Below are 21,023 nucleotides of genomic sequence, written 5' to 3' on the forward strand. Positions count from 1 at the left end.
ACTGTGAAAAGCCCCTAGTCGCCACATTCCGGCGCCTGTCCGCGGAGGCTGGTACGGGAATCGAACCGTGCTGCTGGCCTGCTTGGTCTGCTTTATAAGCCAGCGATTTAGCCTTGTGAGCTAAACCAGCCCCTGGTTATAATATAATAATAATCTTTATTGTCACAAGTAGGCTTACATTAACACCGCAATGAAGTTACTGTGAAAATCCCCTAGTCGCCACACTCCGGCGCCTGTTCGGGTACGCAGAGGGAGAATTCAGACTGTCCAATTCACCTAACAAGCATATCGTTCAGGACTTGTGGGATGAAACCGGATCACCTGGAGGAAACCCACGCAGACACGGGGAGAACGTGCAGACTCCACACAGACAGTGACCCAAGCCGGGAATCGAAGCTAGGACCCTGGCGCTGTGAAGCAACAGTGCTAACCACTGTGCTACCGTGCCATCCATTGTTGGTGCAGGAGAAAGGGTTTTAGATTCCTGAACCATTGGAACCATTTTTAGGAAAGGTGGGATCTCTACAAACTTGCGTCACTGTCTGTGCGGAGTGTGCATGTTCTCCCCGTGTCTGCGTGGGTTTCCTCCGGGTGCTCCGGTTTCCTCCCACAAGTCCCGAAAGACGTGCTGTTAGGTGAATTGGACATTCTGAATTCTCCCTCTGTGTACCCGAACAGGTGCCGGAATGTGGCGGCTAGGAGATTTTCACAGTAACTTCATTGCAGTGTTAATGTAAGCCTACTTGTGACAATGAAGATTATTATTATTATTTCAATTTCAGCCAATGGCTGAGATTTTAAACAGACTGTTGATTCATAATCACACGTGTACATGGGGCTGTTTAGCACAGGGCTAAATCGCTGGCTTTGAATGCAGACCAAGCAGGCCAGCAGCACGGTTCGATTCCCGTAACAGCCTTCCCGAACAGGCGCCGGAATGTGGCGACTAGGGGCTTTTCACAGTAACTTCATTTGAAGCCTACTCGTGACAATAAGCGATTTTCATTTCATTTCACACAGTCCCATCAAGACTATAAGATCACCACAGTGTGATGTAGAACATTGCCGACTAGCTGATTAACAGGAAGAATTTTGCTGAACCCAGGATCTCACAGTGAAGGATGATTAAAGCAAGCCCAGTTTAAACTGCTGGGTGAGATTCTGTGCGGGGCGAGTGGGATAGGTTTATGTTGCAGTTTATATATTTGGGTTCTCCCCTTCCTGCGATGGGTCGGTCCTTCCTGGGTTCTTCCTCAGCCTGATCCTTCCTGGGAATAAAGACAAGATCAATTAAAATGAGCCAAATTAACAGTAAGATAACATTTTCAACACCTCCAGATACAGCCAGCACCTGTTTAAATAGGATTCCTCACACATTTAAAAACAGATCTAATTATTGGTACTTGTGTTAAATATTAACCGAGTGGGCAGGATTTTCGAATGGTCTTCCGTTCCCCAGTATATTACCAAATAGGATCCTGAATTCTCACTCGCCGGGAGACAGATGGGCGGAGCAATCATCCAGAAGGCAGCATCCTAACTGGCTGCCTCTGCGTTCGTTGTCTGATTAAGGACACCATGCTGGTTCTCAATGTAACCGGCCCAGTCAGAGAGTTGGCAGATCTGGAGCCTTAAACAGGTGAGTGCTGCTCAGTCACGAGGATGCTGAGGCACATTGCTGAAGGTTTGAGATAGACTAGGCCGGTGGGCCTTCACCGGGCACAGATCGCTGGTTCTGATGGATCCTCCAGGTTGCTGTACTGAGACCACCTCCACTGAGCTGGCAGCCTCCACGAGTGGGGGGGGGACATCTGTTCCGTCACCGGCAAAATCCCAACAGGCCCAAGCATTCGCCTCTAATTGCCTCCAGGCACCTGTCGATGGATCAGCTTCCCAGGCCATCCATGGGAAACGTCCCCCGTTTAGGGAATGTGGTGGGAAGATGTCCTCAGGCAGTTTCCCCTCACACCCAGCCCCCCTCCACCTCCAAGCCCCTCCGCTGCCTGTAGGACAGGAGAACGCAGCCCAAAAGGGAGGATTTTCTACCTGGGGATTTTGACACGAGTAACAAAAACTTGTGTTTATATAATCGCACCTTCCATGTAGCAAAACGTCCCAAGACCATAACAGACAAAACCTGACACAGGAGATATTAGGACGGGTGAGCAAAAGCTTGGTTAGAGGGCACAGCAAGACTTCACGAGACTGTGAAAGCCTCATTGCCACGGTCTGAACAGCAGCCACTACCCAGAGTGCAATTCCTTTCCCCACTGCTGTGGAGAGTGGTTAGTTATTCTACAATAAATGGGAAAAAAATCTTAGATTGGAAAATTACCAGGACTCTTACTGCCAATATTTATTCATTTAAAATTAATTACGGGATGTTGGCTTCACTGGCTAGGCCAGCGTTAGTTGCCCATCCCTAGTTGCCCTTCAGAAGGTGGTGGTGAGCTGCCTTATTGAACCGCTGCAGTCTTTGAGGTGTAGGTACACCCACTGTGCTGTTAGGGAGGGCTTTCCAGGAGTTTGACCCAGCGCCAGCCTGTTTAAAATCTCAGCCATTGGCTGGAATTGAAATAGTAATAATAATCTTCATTGTCACAAGTTGGCTTACATTAACACTGCAATGAAGTTACTGTGAAAAGTCTCTCGTCGCCACATTCCGGCGCTTGTTCGGGTACACGCCGATATATTTCCCAGTCAGGGAGGTGAGTGACTTGGAGGGGAACCTCCAGATGTTGAGGTTCCCAGGTATCTGCTGCTCTTGTCCTTCTAGATGGGAGTGGTTGTGGGTTTGGAAGGTGCTGCCGAAGGAACCTTGGTGAGTTAATGCAGTGCATATTGTAGATGGTACACACGGCTGCTACTGTGCATCAGTGGTCGAGGGACCCAGCACTGGAATCAAATAGAACTAAATCATATTTAAATCTAACATCTCCTGCAGATATCCTACAGATTAAAGTAGACTCCAGCGAATGTGGAACGATCTTGTGGCGGAGTGGGTACCGTCTCTGCCTCTGAGCCAGGATTTCCTTTACGAGTCCCACCCCAGGACTTAGTGGCCAAGTAAGATGTGTTCATAACACGGCCAAACAGGTTGATTATTAAACCTTTCCAACACACGCCAATGACAGGCAATAAGGGCGGGGGAGATTCCTGATCAGCCAGGACAAGAAATCGGAGCCTCCGCCATCACTGTCCACAAACGCAGGTTACCACATGCATGTAAACATTAATGTCACGGTGACTCAGACTCCCTGTGTAAACTGCAGCACACCGTCATTGTGAATGGAGGTGGCCTGGGGGGGGTTAAATCAGGTCTGTGACACTTCAGTAGGTTCATGCTGTGAGGAGCTGAATCGTGCAGACCAGGAATGGGCCGGTTTCCATCCCCTGTCTGAGCTAATCCCAACTGGGCTGCAGTAGGAGCTGGTGTAACTGCGACAGGGATAGGGAGACTAAACATTGAGCAGGGTGCCTGCTCCCATTGTATCCAGTGACCTGTGCTGGACACACACTGTGCGGCTCAATCAGAGTGGCCCAGTGACCTGTGCTGGACACACACTGTGCGGCTCAATCAGAGTGGCCCAGTGACCTCTGCTGGACACACACTGTGCGGCTCAATCAGAGTGGCCCAGTGACCTGTGCTGGACACACACTGTGCGGCTCAATCAGAGTGGCCCAGTGACCTCTGCTGGACACACACTGTGCGGCTCAATCAGAGTGGCCCAGTGACCTGTGCTGGACACACACTGTGCGGCTCAATCAGAGTGGCCCAGTGACCTGTGCTGGACACACACTGTGCGGCTCAATCAGAGTGGCCCAGTGACCTGTGCTGGACACACACTGTGCGGCTCAATCAGAGTGGCCCAGTGACCTGTGCTGGACACACACTGTGCGGCTCAATCAGAGTGGCACCTCTGTTCAAATCTCCTGCCAAGACACACTGCCCAAGGGTCACCTGCGAATCGAGCTTTGCAAAGGCTCCCAGTAAAAATTCCATACCTGATTTTGTCCCTCAATAAAATGATCCACATCACGAGCAGGGGAAGGAGTTTCACTCCAAGTGGAATGCACAGTATCACAAGGGGGAAGGGCTGTGCAGCTGAACAGAAAGGAAAGAGATCAAATCAGAGACAAAAGGTGAGAGATCGACAATATACAGACAATCGTCAGAGGGCTGCAGACAATTGCAGATCAGAAATATTGTCGCACTGGAGCTGAATTATGCAAAAAGCATGGAGGAGTGTGGAGGTAAAGCAACAAACAGACACTGCCAATGTTTCACATTGACAAGGATCATTTGTTGCATTTACAGTCAGTTTCCGACCCTATAATATGTAAAACAATACGGGTAAATTTGCAGTACTTGCTGACTTCTGGTGTGTCAATGGAGGGCGCATGTTGGGTGGCTCCTGTTAGAGTCTCTGGTTTTAGACTTTCATGCCTGGTTTCAGGGTGAGTTTGTGGATGGGTTGAAGTGGGAAGTCATAAGGGAAACGAGGAATATCGAAGCCCCAGAAGAAGGGTGTTGGATAGAAGGGGGCGAGCGGAAGTCTGCCGTCGAGTGAGTCTGTGAGTCCTGCGGGAGGAACGATGGCGGGGGCTGGGACGTAGGGTGGGGCTGCTCCCCTCACGGTGGACACTCTGACCGAGGTGATGTCAGGGGAGATTGAGAGGCTGTTGGCCAAGCATTTGGAGGTGCTGCGGAGGGAGTTGATGGCCTCGCTTAAAGAGTGGGTGGAGGAGGCGATTGCCCCGGTAAATGCGGCAGTGGTGAAGACGAGGTGTGGGAGCAAGGAGAGAAGCCAAAGGGGGTGGAGGAGGCTCAGTCACAGCACAACAACCAGTTCACCTCGATGGGAGAGGAGCTGCGGAGGGGGGGGGGCGAGGGTCACAAGGGGCCTCAGAGCCAAGGCGGAGGGCCTGGGGAACAGGCCCTGGAGGCAAAATCTGGGAATCGTGGGTCTGCCCGAGGGGATGGAGGGCCCGAGGCCGACCGAATACTTTGCAGAGATGTTTGCGGGGTTGATGGGGGAGGGGAGGTGAACCCTCTCGGTATGAATGGGACATGGCACATCGGTCACATGGCCGAAGCCTAAAGCGAATCGGGCAGGTTTTGATGGACCTTGGGGGGGGGGTTATGAATGGTGGGGGGAGGGGATCGACAATGGGAGTGGTTTTTGCAAGAGGAAGTGGATGAGGGGATTCTGGGAGGATGGGGTCGACGTGGCCAGATGGGCAGGGCCTGAGGGAATGGCGATGGCGGATAGGAGGTGCGTGGGAGTGGGGGGGGGGGGGGGGGGGGGTGAAAGAACCCCGGTCAGAATGGTGACGAGGAACGTGATGGGGTTAAGGGGACCGGTGATGAAAGCGAGAGTTTTTGCGCACTTGAAGAGTTTAAAAGCTGATGTGGTGATGCTGCAGGAGACCCATTTGTGGGTGAAGGATCAGGTGAGGCTTGTGGGTGAGTCAGGTGTTTCACTCGGAGTTTGATACTAGATCTCGGGGAGGGTTGGCGATGTTGGTGGGCAGGAGGGTGAGGTTTCAGATAGAGAAGGTAGTGGCTGAGCAGGAGCGCTGGTCAGCATATATTGCTCCAATTGGGACGATGCAGGGTTCGTGAAGAGAGCGCTGGGTACCATCCTGGAACGGGACACCCATGAGCTGATTTTAGGAGGGGGGGGGTTCGAACATGGTGCTCAAACCGAAGGTGCACATATCCCAGCCGCGCTTGCTGACCCAGTCGGGGGTCAAAGGCGTTGGCCGGGCTCAGGAGGGAGGTGGGGGAGGGGGCTGGACCCGTGGAGATTTTCATACCCGAGGGATCGGGAGTATTCGTTTTTCTCCCTGGTTCACAAGGTGTTTTCGAGGATTGATTTTTTTTGTGGTGGGAAAAGCGCTGTTGGCCGTAATTAAGTGGTCGAAGTATTCGGCAATTCTGATCTCGGATCACGCTCCGCATTGGAAGGATGCGTGTGGTTTTGGAGAAGGGGGTAACCCAGAGGCTGGGGTGGAGGATGGAGAAGGGGGTAACCCAGAGGCTGGGGTGGAGGATGGAGAAGGGGGTAACCCAGAGGCTGGGGTGGAGGATGGAGAAGGGGGTAACCCAGAGGCTGGGGTGGAGGATGGAGAAGGGGGTAACCCAGAGGCTGGGGTGGAGGATGGAGAAGGGGGTAACCCAGAGGCTGGGGTGGAGGATGGAGAAGGGGGTAACCCAGAGGCTGGGGTGGAGGATGGAGAAGGGGGTAACCCAGAGGCTGGGGTGGAGGATGGATGTGGGTGTGTTAACGATCCGGAGTTTCTGTGACAAGATTGGGAAACCATGATGTGGAGATGCCGGCGTTGTACTGGGGTGAGCACAGTAAGAAGTCTTACCACACCAGGTTAAAGTCCAACAGGTTTGTTTCAAACACTAGCTTTCGGAGCACTGGTCCTTCCTCAGGTAAACCCTGAGGAAGGAGCTGCGCTCCGAAAGCCAGTGATTGGAAACAAACCTGTTGGACTTTAACCTGGTGTTGGAAGACTTCTTACCAAGATTGGGAAGGTGATTGAGGAATATGTGGAGTTCAATTGCATGGGGGAGGTCTCACGGTCGGTGGTCTGGGAGGCTCTGAAAGTGGTGGTGAGCGTGGAGGTGATCTCGTTTAAGGTTAAGATGGATAGGGAAGAAAGGGAGGAACGCCAACGACTGATGGAAGACTAATGGGAGACTGATGGAAGAGATTTTGAAGGTGGATGGGAGGTATGTGGGGGGGCCCGGACCCGGGTCTCCTGGCAAAGAGGAAGGAGTCGCAGGTGAGGTTTGACCTATTGTCCATGTGGAAAGCAGTGCGTCAGTTGAGAAGGGCGAGGGGCTCTGTTCTCTAGAACGGGCGAGGAACGTAAATCACCATTAACTTCAATAGGACTCAAAGATCTCACCAGCGGCCAATAGCAAGCGACCTCCGCCATGGTGGGGCTGGAGAATTCTGCCCATAGAGTCAGGAATCATTGCTACACACAACGTGGCCATTCAGCCCTTCAATCCTATGCAGGGCCCTTACTGAGAAGGGTAAATGCTGTATAAACTGTTTAGGATATATATCGTAGGACTCACGGTGACGAAGATAAACCCTCTTGCTGGCAGGGGTAAAAAATATAACAATCACAGTGTTAGGGCTAACTACTATAATGACCATGGTCTGAGGGGTAAGCACTGTGGTGTAAGGATGCACTTTTACACACAAAGCCAAAGATGTCTAGGTTGGGTAGCTTGAGTGGGCCGAGGTGGAGTTCACTTTCTGAAGGTCACCTAAATCTCCAAAAATCTGTCCTGGTCCACCCACATCGACGCTACCACCAAGAAAGCACAACAGCGCCTATACTTCATTAGGAAACTAAGGAAATTCGGCATGTCCACATTAACTCTTACCAACTTTTACAAATGCACCATAGCAAGCATCCTATCGGGCTGCATCACAGCCTGGTATGGCAACTGCTCGGCCCAGGACCGCAAGAAACTTCAGAGAGTCGTGAACACAGCCCAGTCCATCACACAAACCTGCCTCCCATCCATTGACTCCATCTACACCTCCCACTGCCTGGGGAAAGCGGGCAGAATAATTAAAGATCCCTCCCACCCGGCTTACTCACTCTTCCAACTTCTTCCATCGGGCAGGAGATACAGAAGTCTGAGAACACGCACAAACAGACTCCAAAACAGCTTCTTCCCCACTGTCACCAGACTCCTAAACGACCGTCTTATGGACTGACCTCATTAACACTACACCCTGTATGCTTCACCCGATGCTGGTGTTATGTAGTTACATTGTGTACCTTGTGTTGCCCTATTATGTATTTTTTTTCATTCCCTTTTCTTCCCATGTACTTAATAATCTCTTGAGCTGCTCGCAGAAAAATACTTTTCACTGTACCTCGGTACACGTGACAATAAACAAATCCAATCCAATCCAAGGTCGGTGCAGACTTGATGGGCCGAATGGCCTCCTTCTGCACTGTAGCAATTCTATGGCTCCATGGTAAACGTCAATCCTGCTGTGGGATCTGAAGCCATAACTTTCTGATTCAGAGGTAAGAGCACAACCAACTAAACCACATCCAATCAATGTTTCTAATTATACCGCTCACCCTCAGAGTACACTGGGGAATGCGGCAATGATTCCTTACCATGTTTGACCTGCAGCTGTGTCTCAGTCTGAATCAGGTATTGATAATGGACCCGTTCCCCCTTGTACTCCACCAGACACAGGTAAGTGTGACTATCATTCACGCTCAGCTGCTTTATCCTGATTGAGGCGGTTCCCTCCTTTGGGTTCCCGATGAGCTCGTATCGATTTTCACCGTTTACAGTTGTCCACAATCCATTTGACTGGGGTGTAAATGTGACCACCCGTTCATAGGTCTCCTTCCTCATCCAGCTAACAGTGGTCAGGGTGTGGGAGTACCTGGGTATGAACGTACAGGGCAATGTAACCGAAGCTCCCTCAGTGCCACTCACCACTAAGTCATTTCCACCGGCAGCTGAGGAAAGGACAAACAACAGAATGATCAGGGGTCTGGATAATGACCCGATCCAGTTAAGGGCTGTTAACATTTCAAACAAAATTCCAACGCCTTATTTTAACCAGTAGAACTATGTCACAAGATTTCACTTTTCTTTAATAGAAGTGACTTTGTTTTATATAAAAGAATAAAAGAAGCACTCTTAACTTAACAATATGATTTATATTTATATACATTATGCACTCATGTGTACTTCCTACTCCCCACAAGAATTTTCTTTAAAGACATATAAGTCTGAAAGTTATTTATTTCTGTGGGGACCACCTATAATAATAATCTTTATTATCACAAATTGGCTAACATTAACACTGCAATGAAGTTACTGTGAAAATCCCCGAGTCGCCACATTCCGGCGCCTGTTCGGGTACACAGAGGGAGAATTCAGAATGTCCAATTCACCTAACAGCACGTCTTTCGGGACTTGTGGGAGGAAACCGGAGTACCCGGAGGAAACCCACGCAGACACGGGGAGAACGTGCAGACTCCGCACAGACAGTGACCCAAGCCGGGAATCGAACCTGGGACTTTGGCGCTGTGAAGTAACAGTGCTAACCACTGTGAAGGATGCACAATCCACAACTTCTCTTCAGCTCCAGTTTTCTTATAGGGAAATCTTTCGCTTACCTATTCTTGACTGTGGGGAACTCAGTCCTCTGTTCTGGTTACTTCTCCAATACTTCCACGCTAATTTGCTGGTAACTTTCTTTTGAAATAAGACAGCAGAACAACAGTAGATTCTCCCACTAGCTCCAAACTGGGCAATCTACCAGCTTCTTTACCTCTTCCACGCTTAACATCCCAGGCCCAAAACACTCATTCCAGGTTAAGCAGTGTTTCACTTGCACCTCTTCCAATTTGATCTACTGCATTCGCTGCTCCCAATGTGGTCTCCTCTATATCGGAGAGACCAAACGCAGACTGGTTGATCGCTTTGCTGAGCATCTTCGGTCTGTGCGCATTCAGGACCCTGACCTTCCTGTTGCTTGCCATTTTCACAAAAGACCCTGCTCCCATGTCCACATGTCTGTTCCTGGCCTGCTGCAATGTTCCAGTGAAGCTCAATGCAAACTGGAGAAACAACATCTTGGGCGAAATTCCACGCAGGGTCGGAGAATCGGCCGGTGGCGGCGTTATTCCCGCTCTCGCCGGGTTTTTAAATCTCCGACCGGCCAAAAACTGGCGTTTTGCAAATCCCACCGGCAGCCTCTGAGAACAGCTGGCGCCGGCGGGATTTCATTATATTTTTACTTTCACAAAATCTCTGGCCCGGATGGGCCGAAGTCCCGCCGACGTGGCCATGGGTCACGTCGGCGAAAAACAGAGTAGCTTTAAAACGGCGTCAACCATTGATGATGGTTGACGCCGTTCAGTTAACTGGGGCGAGGGGGGGGGGGGGGAGGAGGAGGAGAGAGTCCTGGCGTTTGGGGGGGGTTGGGGGGGGAGAGAGAGTGTCCCGGCGTTTGCGGGGGGGGGAGAGAGAGTGTCCTGGCGTTTGGGGGGGGGGGGGGGGTTGCGGCGTTGAGGGAGGGGGGGTTGCGGCGTTGAGGGGGGGGGGTTGCGGAGTTGAGGGGGGGTTGCGGCGTTGAGAGAGAGGGGGGGTTGCGGCGTTGAGAGAGGGGGGGTACTGGCCTTGAGAGAGAGGGGGGGGTACCGGTGTTGAGAGAGAGGGGGGGGTACCGGCGTTGAGAGAGATGGGGGGGCGGCGTTGGAGGGGGGTAGGGGTGGTGGGGAGGGGGGTAGGGATGGTGGTGAGGGGGGTAGGGGTGGTGGGGAGGGGGGTAGGGGTGGTGGTGAGGGGGGTAGGGGTGGTGGGGAGGGGGGTAGGGGTGGTGGGGGAGGGGGGTAGGGGTGGTGGGGGAGGGGGGTAGGGGTGGGTAGGGGTGGTGGGAGTGGGTTGGGGTGGGGGGGTAGGGGGTAGGGATAGGGGGTAGGGATGGGGGGGTTGGGGGCAGCGGCGCCCCCCCCTCTGCCCCCACCCCTACCCCCCTCCCCACCACCCCTACCCCCCCTCACCACCCCTACCCCCTCACCACCCCTACCCCACTCACCACCACCCCTACCCCCCTCCAACGCCGTCCACCCTCTCTCTCAATGCCGGTACCCCCCCCTCTCCTTCTCAACGCCAGTACCCCCCCCTCCCTCTCAACGCCGGTACACACACCCCCCTCCCCCTCCCTCTGAAGGCCAGTACCCACAACCCCCTCCCCCTCCCTCTGAAGGCCGGTACCCACACCCCCCTCCCCCTCCCTCTGAAGGCCGGTACACACACACACACCCCCTCTCTCCTCCTCTCCTCCTCTCCCCCCCTCTCTCCTCCTCTCCCCCCTCTCCTCCTCTCCCCCTCTCTCCTCCTCTCCCCCCCCTTTCCCCCCTCTCTCCCCCTCTCTCCCCCCTCTCTCCCTCTCTCCCCCTCTCCTCCCCTCTCGCCTCCTCTCCCCCCTCTCTCTCCCCCCTCTCTCTCCCCCCTCTCTCCCCCCTCTCTCACCCCCCTCTCTCCCCCCCTTCTCTCCCCCTCTTCCCCTCTCTCCCCCTCTCCCCACCCCGCCCCCCCTCTCTCCCCCTCTCCCCCCCCTTTCTCCCCCTCTCCCCACGCCGGTACCCGTCCTCTCTCTCTCAACGCGCCACTTCTGCAGCGCATTAAAATGACGCGTATCGCGTCGGTCCGATGCTGGCCCCTCCGGGAACGGAGATTAGCGGCCTAAAAGAAGGCCCCGACGCCGGAGTCATCTGCACCGCTTTTGCTCGCCGGAAATCGGCGTCACGACGGTCCACGGAGAATTTTGCCCCTCATCTTCCGGTTAGGCACGCTACAGCCTTCCGGCCTGAACATCGAATTCAACAACTTCAGATGATCAGCCCCACCTCGACCCATTTGTTTTCATTTAATTTTAACTGTCTTTTACCATTTCTTTATTTCTTAACATACATTTAATCCACCCCCCCCCCCCCCAAATCTTTTCCACTTTCCTTCATCTTTCTCCTCTTTGCTTCCCCCTTCCCTTCCCCCCACATCTACAGTTCATCCTCTGATGTTAGTTTCCCTGCTGTTTGACCTTTCACATCTTTTGCCCTCTCTGGGGACTGCCATTAACACTCATTCCCCTTGGTATCTGTGGCCATTAGCACCCGGTTTCCCTGGGTTTCTGTGGCTGTGACTCATCTTTCATTCCTACTCCACAGTATAAATATTTCCCACTTTCTCTGTCTGTTAGCTTTGACAAAGAGTCATCTGGACTCAAAACGTTAGCTCTTTTCTCTCCCTACAGATTCTGCCAGACTTGCTGAGATTTTCCAGCATTTTCTCTTTCATTTCAGATTCCAGCATCCGCAATAATTTGCTTTTATCTACCAGCTTCTGTTCCTCACACGATTCAAACTGAGATTCAGCTTCACCCATCTTCCATGTGGTCAATGTTGCGTTTAACACTGCTTACAGTGCAGGTCTCTCTAAACGTAATCTATTTTGGCTACCTTCTCTCAGTGACCTGCACAACGATCAAGCTACAAATAAAACACCCAGATCACAGAATCTCGACAGTGCCGAAGGAGGCCATTCAGCCCATCAAGTCTGCACTCTACTCAGGTCTGCTCCCCATCCACCCTGCCCTATCCTCGTAACCTAACCCACACAGCTTTGGACTGTGGGAGGAAACTGGAGCACCCGGTGGAAATCCACGTCGACACGGAGAAAATGCAAAAACTCCACACGTTCTACACACAGTCACCTGTTATGGGAGCGGTGTTTTCAGAACCCCAAAATGTATCATGGACTTCAACCAACCTCTCCCTTTAATAGATTGTTGCTTTTGAAGCACAAGGCTTGTTCTCCGGGTGTGGTATTACAATTATGGACACGTGGGTTTTTAAACACAAAACAATGTTTATTCCATGAATTCAACTTAACCGTTTAAATAAACATTACTTCAAAGATAACCCCAAAAATAATACAACACTAAATAGAACATAGAACAGTACAGCACAGAACAGGCCCTTCGGCCCTCGATGTTGTGCCGAGCAATGATCACCCTACTCAAACCCACGTATCCACCCTATACCCGTAACCCAACAACCCCCCCCCCCCCTTAACCTTACTTTTTAGGACACTACGGGCAATTTAGCTTGGCCAATCCACCTAACCCGCACATCTTTGGACTGTGGGAGGAAACCGGAGCACCCGGAGGAAACCCACGCACACACGGGGAGGACGTGCAGACTCCGCGAAATAATCCCTCAAAATGTTCCTTCAAACCTCCAAAAGACTTAACACCTTTAAACAGAAACACATCAGGTTAAAGACATTACTATTATAAGTTTAAATCACCCAAATGATTCAGAGATAGTCTTTCCTGGCAGAGATCACAGCAGATCCAGCTTACTGCAAACACAGACACACCCAAGCTCTTTCTTCATGCAGCTCCCAGCAAACCAGCCAGGCACTTTTCAGCTGCTCTCTCAAACTGAAACTAAAAGCAGAAGTGAGCTCAGCTCCCCCACCCTCTGACATCACTCCAGTAATATGAGCTGCTGCATTTCTTAAAGGTTCATTGCTTAAACATCCATTTCTTAAAGGTACTCTCACATGACACACCCAAGGTTGGAATCGAACCCGGGTCCCTGGCGATTGTCGTGTTAATCACCCTGGGGTAACACGGACTGCAACTGGATGCAGTTGTACTGGAAAGTAGACACCAAAATTAGACGTTGGTTCAATAAGTTTTATTGAACTTGCTGAGCAGTGCACACAGTTCGCTGTGGGTTGACACTCTATGTGTGCCAACTATAACTAACTAGACCAGGCTAGCTTTGAGCCACGTGTAGAAGGTGCTGACTGATATATACACCCTGACTGTCACTACAGTTGTCACCAGTGGAAAGAGGCCGAGTACTGATGCCTCGTGTGTTTTTGTTTTTAAATTTAGAGTATCCAATTATTTTTTCCAATTAAGGGGCAAGTTAGCATGGCCAATCCACCTACTCTGCACATCTTTTGGGTTGTGGGGGTGAAACCCACGCAGACACGGGGAGAATGTGCAAACTCCACACAGACAGTGACCCAGGGCCGGGATTCAAACCCAGGTCCTCAGTGCTGTAGGCAGCAATGCTAACCACTGTGCCACCGTGCTGCTCTGCCTCGTGTGTTTTATAGTGGGAGACCACCCTCTGGCGTTCTGTCTGGTGATTGGTTGTGTTCTGTTCCGTGTGTTGATTGGCTGTACTGGGTGTCTGTCACTGCCTGTCTGTGTCTCATGATGTGCATGAGTGCATATCATGAAATGAAATGAAATGAAAATCGCTTATTGTCACGAGTAGGCTTCAATGAAGTTACTCTGAAAAGCCCCTAGTCGCCACATTCCGGCGCCTGTGCGGGGAGGCTGGTACGGGAATCGAACCGTGCTGCTAGCCTGCTTTAAAAGCCAGTCATTTAGCCCAGTGAGCTAAACCAGCCCCTATGACAGCGTTGTGAGATAAATTGAAACCAGAGAGCCTTTCCAAACTCCACCCGTATCCATGACAACGTACCCACTGAGTCATTTACATCACCAGCTGTGGAAAGGACAAGCAACCGAATGATCATTGTCCGGGTGTGAACATTAATTCAATTCAGTTCAGAGCTCTCCCTTTGCTCCAGTTACTGGGCGCTAGTAGGAACTGGCATTGCACAATGTAGATTCAGCCATTAAATACCCCAGGGTGTGAGGGGAATGGTACAGAACAGATTGAAACATGGCTACAAAACAGGAAACAGAGGGGAGGAGATAAGGAAAGAGAAAATGCTGGAAAATCTCAGCAGGTCTGGCAGCATCAGTGGTTAGCACTGTTGCTTCACAGCGCCAGGATCCCAGGTTCGATTCCCGGTTTGGGTCACTGTCTATGCGGAGTCTGCACCTTCTCCCCGTGTCTGCGTGGGCTTCCTCCGGGTGCTCCGGTTTCCTCCCACAAGTCCCGAAAGACGTGCTGTTAGGTAATTTGGGCATTCAGAATTCCCCCTCCGTGTACCCGAACAGGCGCCGGAGTGTGGCGACTAGGGGATTTTCACAGTAACTTCATTGCAGTGTTAATGTAAGCCCACTTGTGACAATGAAGATTATTATTAGAATGAGGCTTGTGAGCTACAAGCACAAATTGATTTGTGGGAATATGAGGTCGTGGGAATATCAGAAAAGTGGCAAAACATGGTGAGGTCCAGGTGCTGGATACGCAAGGGCATAAAGTTCAGAAAAGATGGGGAAGGCAAAATGAGAGGTGAGGTGTTTGAACTAATTAGGGAAAACAGTTTAACGTTGGAAAGGGAGATTATCCCTTTTGCCTAAAGTGAAATACTTAACATTCTTAATCACCGGGGATATTCTGTCAGTCTCCAAATATGACCAGGTTAAAGTCCCACAGGTTTGTTTCAAATCACTAGCTTTCAGCAGTTCCTTTACCTGAGGAAGGAGCAGTGCTCAGAAATCTAGTGATTCGAAACAAGCCTGTTGGACTTTAACCTGGTGTTGTAAGACTTCTTACCAGTCTCCAAATAGTAAGAGATAGGGGAGGAAATCTGCAGTAAAATCGTGGCCACGTGGCCATTGTGACATTGGGCACTTTAATTACAGAAATATAGATTGGACTATTCGAGTAAAGGGTAGAGGAAGTAAATGAATTTCTAGAATTTGTTCCGGGAACTCCCTTGATTAACATGCTGTCGGTTCGAATAGAAAGAACGCATTGCTCCATCTGGTGCTGGGAGATGAAATGGCGCAAGGCTCGTCGGGGGGAATACTTGGGTCAGAGTGATAATCGCATCATGAGGTGTAGATATTCATGGAGAAGGGAAAGGAACAATCAATAGTAAGGGTCTGGATTCTCCGCACCCAGACGCCGAAATCGCGGCTGGCTCCGGGGCGGAGAATCCAGTTTCCCGCATGAAATTGGGACCTGTTCTCCGATTCCCCTGGCCCGGCCCCGCGCCACAGATCACCTACCTGCGGCCATTGCTGGAGGCCCACCCCACCACTCTGCCGACAACGTGGATCTAACATGGTCCTGCTGGTCAGGATACTAGTGTGGTGGCTGCGGACTCAGTCCGCGGCCGCCCTGGTCGTGGGCGGGCCAATCGGAGGGCAGGGGGCCTGATATGCGGCCGGGCAATTTATGGGCGGGCGGTCAGGATCGGGCACGCGGCCAATTGGGGGCACTATGTTTAGGGTCCAGCTCCGTGGTCTGAGTCCGCCTTGGAGCACAGCGCGGCTGCTGGAAGCTGCCGCTGTGCGTATGAGCGGCCTCCCACCGGGACGTCTGGGGGCCCGTATCTGCAGCAAAAGCTGCTAGATCTACGCCGGGTCCCTGCTCGAACCCTGCAGGGCGAGGCATATGTGCCCCTTTCACACCAGTTTTTCTGGAGTGAAACTCCACAGTTCATAGGATGGCGTGGGGACATAGTCCCAAAAACAGAGAATCCAACCCAAGATCTTTGATTTTCCATTTTTACACAGGACATTGAGATCACTGGCAAGGCCAGCATTTATTGCCCATCCCTAATTGCTTCAGAAGGTGGTGGTGAGCCACCTTGCACCACATCAGTTCTTCTGGTGTAGGGACACCCACTGTGCTGTTGCAGGATTTCACCCAGTGACAGTGAAGGAACGGCCGATATATTTCCAAGTCAGGGCGGTGAATGACCTGGAGGGGAACCTCCAGGTGGTGGAGTTCCAGGTATCTGCTGCTCTTGGCTTTTTAAATGGTGGTAGTGGTGGGTTTGGAAGGTGCTGACTAATGAAGTGCTCCTGTGAATTTTGGAGACAGTACACTCGACTGTCACTGTGCTCAGATGATGGGGGGAGTGGATGTTTCAGCCGGTGAATGGGGTGTCAATCAAGCAGGGCTGCTTTGTCCTAGGTGGTGTTGAGCTTCTGAAGTGTTGGAGCTGCACTCATCCAGGCAAGTGGAGAGTATTCCATTACACTCCTGACTTGTTCCATAGTCGAAAAGATAGACAGATTTTGGGGAGCCAAGAGGTGAGTTACTCTCCACAGAACTTCACAGCATTTATATGGGTGGTCATGTTCATTATCTGGTCAATGGTAACCTTGAGCATATTAATATTGGAGAATTCAGTGAAGGTAACGACATTGAGTGTCGAGGAGGATGGTTGGATTGTCTCTTGTTTAAGATGGTCATTGCCTGGCACTTGTGTGGTGTGAATGTTACTTGCCACTTATCAGCCCAAGCCTGGATATTTTCCAGGTCTTGCTGCATTTGGACATTGTGGTAGTCACCACGAGCAGTATTATATGTATTACGGTAAGACACGTATACTAGAGGTACACAGGTAAATCCCTGCCTGCTGGCTCCGCCCAGTAGGCGGAGTATAAATGTGTGTGCTCGCCGGTGCTGCAGCTATTCTGGTTCCAGCTACAGGAGGCACAACATCTTTGCTCAATAAAGCCTCGATTATTCCACTACTCCCATCTTTGTGGTAATTGATAGGGCATCAGACATGGCCTGCTTCAATGACTGAGGAGTTGCAAATGGTGCTGAACATTGGATTGGATTTGTTTATTGTCACATGTATCGCGGTAGAGTGAAAAGTATTGTTCTGCGTGCAGTTCAGACAGATCATTCCGTACGTGAAAAGAAAATACATAATAGGGCAAACATAAAATACACAATGCAAATACATAGACCATAGAAAATTGAGCAGTCATCCGCAAACATCCCCACTTCTCACCTTAGGATGCAGGATGGGCATTGATGAAGCAGCTGAAAATGTTGCAGGTGGTCCTGCTGTGACCCCCTGGGACTCAGACGATTAACCTTCAACATCCACAATCATCTTCCTTTGTACTACTCTAATCAATGAAGAGTTTCTCCCCGATTCACATTGACTCCAGTTTAGTTAGGGCTCCTCGACGCCGTACTCGGTCAAATGCTGCCTGGATGTCAAGGGCAGTCGCTCTCACCTCACCTCGAGTTCAACTCTTTTGTCCATGTTTGAACCAAGGCTGTAATGAGATCAGGAGCTGAATGACCCTGGCGGAACCCAAACTGCATCAGTGAGCAGGTTATTGCTGAGTAAGTGCCGCTTGATAGCCCTGTCAACAGCACTTTCCATCACTTTACTGATGATGGAGAGTAGACTGATAGGGCAGTAATTGGCTGGGTTGGATTTGACCTGCTCTTTGCGGACAGGCCATACCTGGGCAATTTTCCACATTGTCGGGTAGATGCCAGTGTTGTAGCTGTACTGGAACAGCTTGGTTAAGGATGCAGCTAGTTCTGGAGCACGTCCCCAGTATTATTGCTGGAATATTGTCTGGGCCCATAGCCTTTCCAGTATCTCGTGTCTGCACTGAATTGGCTGAAGACTGACATCTATGATGTCATCATAGATGACATGGACAGCACGGTAGCACAAGTGGATAGCACTGTGGCTTCACAGCACCAGGGTCCCAGGTTCAATTCAATTCCCTGCTGGGTCACTGTGCGGAGTCTGCACGTTCTCCCTTGTCTGTGTGAGATTCCTCCGGGTACTCCAGTTTCCTTCCACAGTCCAAAGACGTGCAGGTTAGGTGGATTGGCCATGATCAATTGCCCTGGTTAGGAGAGGTTATTGGGTTACGGGGATAGGGTGGAAGTGAGGGCTTAAGTGGGTTGGTGCAGACCCGATGGGCCGAATGGCCTCCTTCTGCACTGTATGTTCTATGTTCTATGATAAGACTGTAAGAAATAGGAACAGGAGTCGGCCATTTGGCCCTCGACACTGCTCCGTCATTCAATAGAATCACGGCTGATCTGACATTCTGCACATCCACTTTCCTGCCCTTTCCCTGTATTGATTTGCTTATTGATCGACGGCTCTCGGTGCTGCAAAGACTCACAACCCTCAAAGGAGAAATTCCTCCTCATCTCAGTCTTCAATTAACACCCCTTTATTTTGGGACAATGCCCTCTGGTCCTAGACTCTCCCATGAAGGGAAACATCCTCTCAGCATTTACCCTGTCGAGCTCCTTAATAATCCGCCATGTTTCAATGAGATCCCTTCTCATTCTTCTAAGTTCCACTGAATAGAGTCCCAACCCGTTTAACCTTTGCTCAACAGGCAATCCCTCCATACTGGAGATCACCTTGCTGAACCTTCCCTGAATTGTCTCCAATGAAGGACTTCCACATTGAAGTCCCCCCACCCAGAGGTCCTCCTGTACCCTTGCCACCCTCAGTACTTCCTCCAAGTAGTTTTCAACATGAGGGAATAGCGATTCAGGAAGAAAATGGAGGGACAATATGAAATTCTAACATGGTGGCAGGCACAGAGGATCATGCTGTATATGTGCAAAAGTCATTGAAGGTGGCCGGACAGGTTGCGAGAACAGTTAATAATGCAGACATCATCCTCGGCTTTATTACGCCAGGGAAGTGTGACTTTATTCGCTTTGGTCGCAAAAAAGAGAAAAGTAGAATTCTTTTAAAAAGTGAGGAACTTGCAAGTGTTGATGATCAAAGAGACTTGGGTGCTGTGGTGAACATATTGTACCAACCATTCACCACTGTATCACATTGTACCATGCTGTTGCCCATGTGGTCTCCACCTACGGACCATTGTACCGTACTACTCGGAATGTATCAGTTGGTGCCCTTGTGGGCTCCGCCCCTGGCTCCGCCCCCTTCAGGGGAAGTATAAAGAGCAGCTGCCCTGTAGGCGGCTCTCACTAGCAGAGCAGTCGCAGGCAGGCACTGTTCTAGTCGATTAAAGCCACAGTTTACTTCAACTCTGTCTCGCGTGAATTGATGGTCGCATCAGGTGCGTCTCGTACAAAAAACGCAGAAAGTTAACATACAGGTGCAGCAAGCAATTGGGAAGTTAACATGTCGTGTTGGTCTTTATTGTGAGGGGATTGGAGTACAGGAATAAAGAAGTCTTGCCACAGTTGTACAGAGTTTTGGTGAGGCCACATCTGGAGTACCGTGTGCAGTTTTGGTCTCCACATTTGAGAAAGGATATAGTTAAGAATGGATATACTTATTCTTGAACTGGAGGCGGTACAGTGAGGTCTCACGGAAGTGGTCCTTGGAATGCGGGGGTTGTCTGATGAGAGATTGTGTAAATTGGGCCTGTATTCTCTGGAGCGTAGAAGAATGAGAGGTAATCTGATTGAAACTTACAAGATTCTGAAATGGTTTAATAGGTTGGACGCTGAGAGATTGATTCCACTGGTCAGGGAATCGAAAACACGGCGGCACAGCCTCAGGTTAAGGGGATGATGATTTAGGAGTGAGATAAGGAGACATTAATTTACTCAAAGGGTTACAAATCTTCGGAATTGTCTATCCCAGAGGGTTGTGGATGCCCAATCATTGAATACATTTAAGACTGGGGGAGACAGATTTTTGTCTATGGGAAATGGGTGGGAAAATGGAGTTGCACCCCAAGATTAGCGATGATCCTATTGAATGGTGGAGCAGGCTCGATGGGCCGAGTGGTCCACCCCAGCTCCTGTTTCTCGTGTTTTCATTAATGGGGGCAGAGACTATAGGAGCAAGGAGGTTCTGTTCACCTTTGGCCTTAGATGGAGTATCGTATCCAGTTTTGGGTACCGCACTTTGGGAAGGATGAGAAGTCACTGGGGAGAAAAGGCTAACGGGAATTGTTGCCCGGATGAATAGTAAGATTGGAGAAGTTGGGACTATTTTCCTTGGACAAGAGAACGTTGAGAGGAGACTTGATAAATGTATTCCAAATAATCGTGAGGGGTCTGGACAGAGTCGATATCCCCGCTCGTGAAAGGATCGAGAACCAGAGGGCATAGATTTAAAGTAATTTGCGAAAGGAGAAAAGAACGACGTGAGGGGAAAACTCTCTCCCACAGCGAGTGGTTAAGGTCTGGAATGCGCTTCGATGGGGACATGGCCAGTCAAAACTTTCAAGCAGGAAGCAGGCTGATATCTGAAAAGGGGTGAAGCTGGGATCATGGCACTCAGGGAATCGCTCATTCAGAGAGCCATGGGCAGACACGATGGGCCGAATGGCCTCCTCTGGCGCTATCTCCAAGGGCAGCACGGTAGCATTGTGGATAGCACAATCGCTTCACAGCTCCAGGGTCCCAGGTTCGATTCCGGCTTGGGGCACTGTCTGTGTGGAGTCTGCACATCCTCCCCGTGTGTGCGTGGGTTTCCTCCGGGTGCTCCGGTTTCCTCCCACAGTCCAAAGATGTGCGGGTTAGGTGGATTGGCCGTGCTAAATTGCCCTTAGTGTCCAAAATTGCCCTTAGTGTTGGGTGGGGTTACTGGGTTATGGGGATAGGGTGGAGGTGTTAACCTTGGGTAGGGTGCTCTTTCCAGGAGCCGGTGCAGACTCGATGGGCCGAATGGCCTCCTTCTGAAATGTAAATTCTCTGGATCTATGATAACAAATCTGTGAAATGTTAACTTTTGGTGACGACATGACAGCTTGTGAAAGCAAAATGCGTGTGACGGGCAA

The 21,023-nt window shown here is 50.8% G+C and overlaps 1 protein-coding gene across 1 annotated transcript in view; it reads right to left on the reverse strand.

Annotated features, from left to right (window-relative positions):
• Positions 1 to 983: 983 nt before the first annotated feature.
• Positions 984 to 21,023, reverse strand: part of LOC119970764 — a 53,023-nt gene continuing 32,983 nt past the window's right edge. The window contains exons 3-5 of the mRNA XM_038805912.1: positions 8,170 to 8,523; positions 4,006 to 4,105; positions 984 to 1,268 (exon numbers count right to left, since the gene is read on the reverse strand). Of these exons, the coding sequence (XP_038661840.1) occupies positions 1,142 to 1,268; positions 4,006 to 4,105; positions 8,170 to 8,523 (581 nt within the window). The 3' untranslated portion in view covers positions 984 to 1,141. The remainder of the gene's footprint in view (positions 1,269 to 4,005; positions 4,106 to 8,169; positions 8,524 to 21,023) is intronic.

This window comes from Scyliorhinus canicula, chromosome 8 (assembly GCF_902713615.1).
Source record: "Scyliorhinus canicula chromosome 8, sScyCan1.1, whole genome shotgun sequence".
Lineage (NCBI taxonomy): Eukaryota > Metazoa > Chordata > Chondrichthyes > Carcharhiniformes > Scyliorhinidae > Scyliorhinus > Scyliorhinus canicula.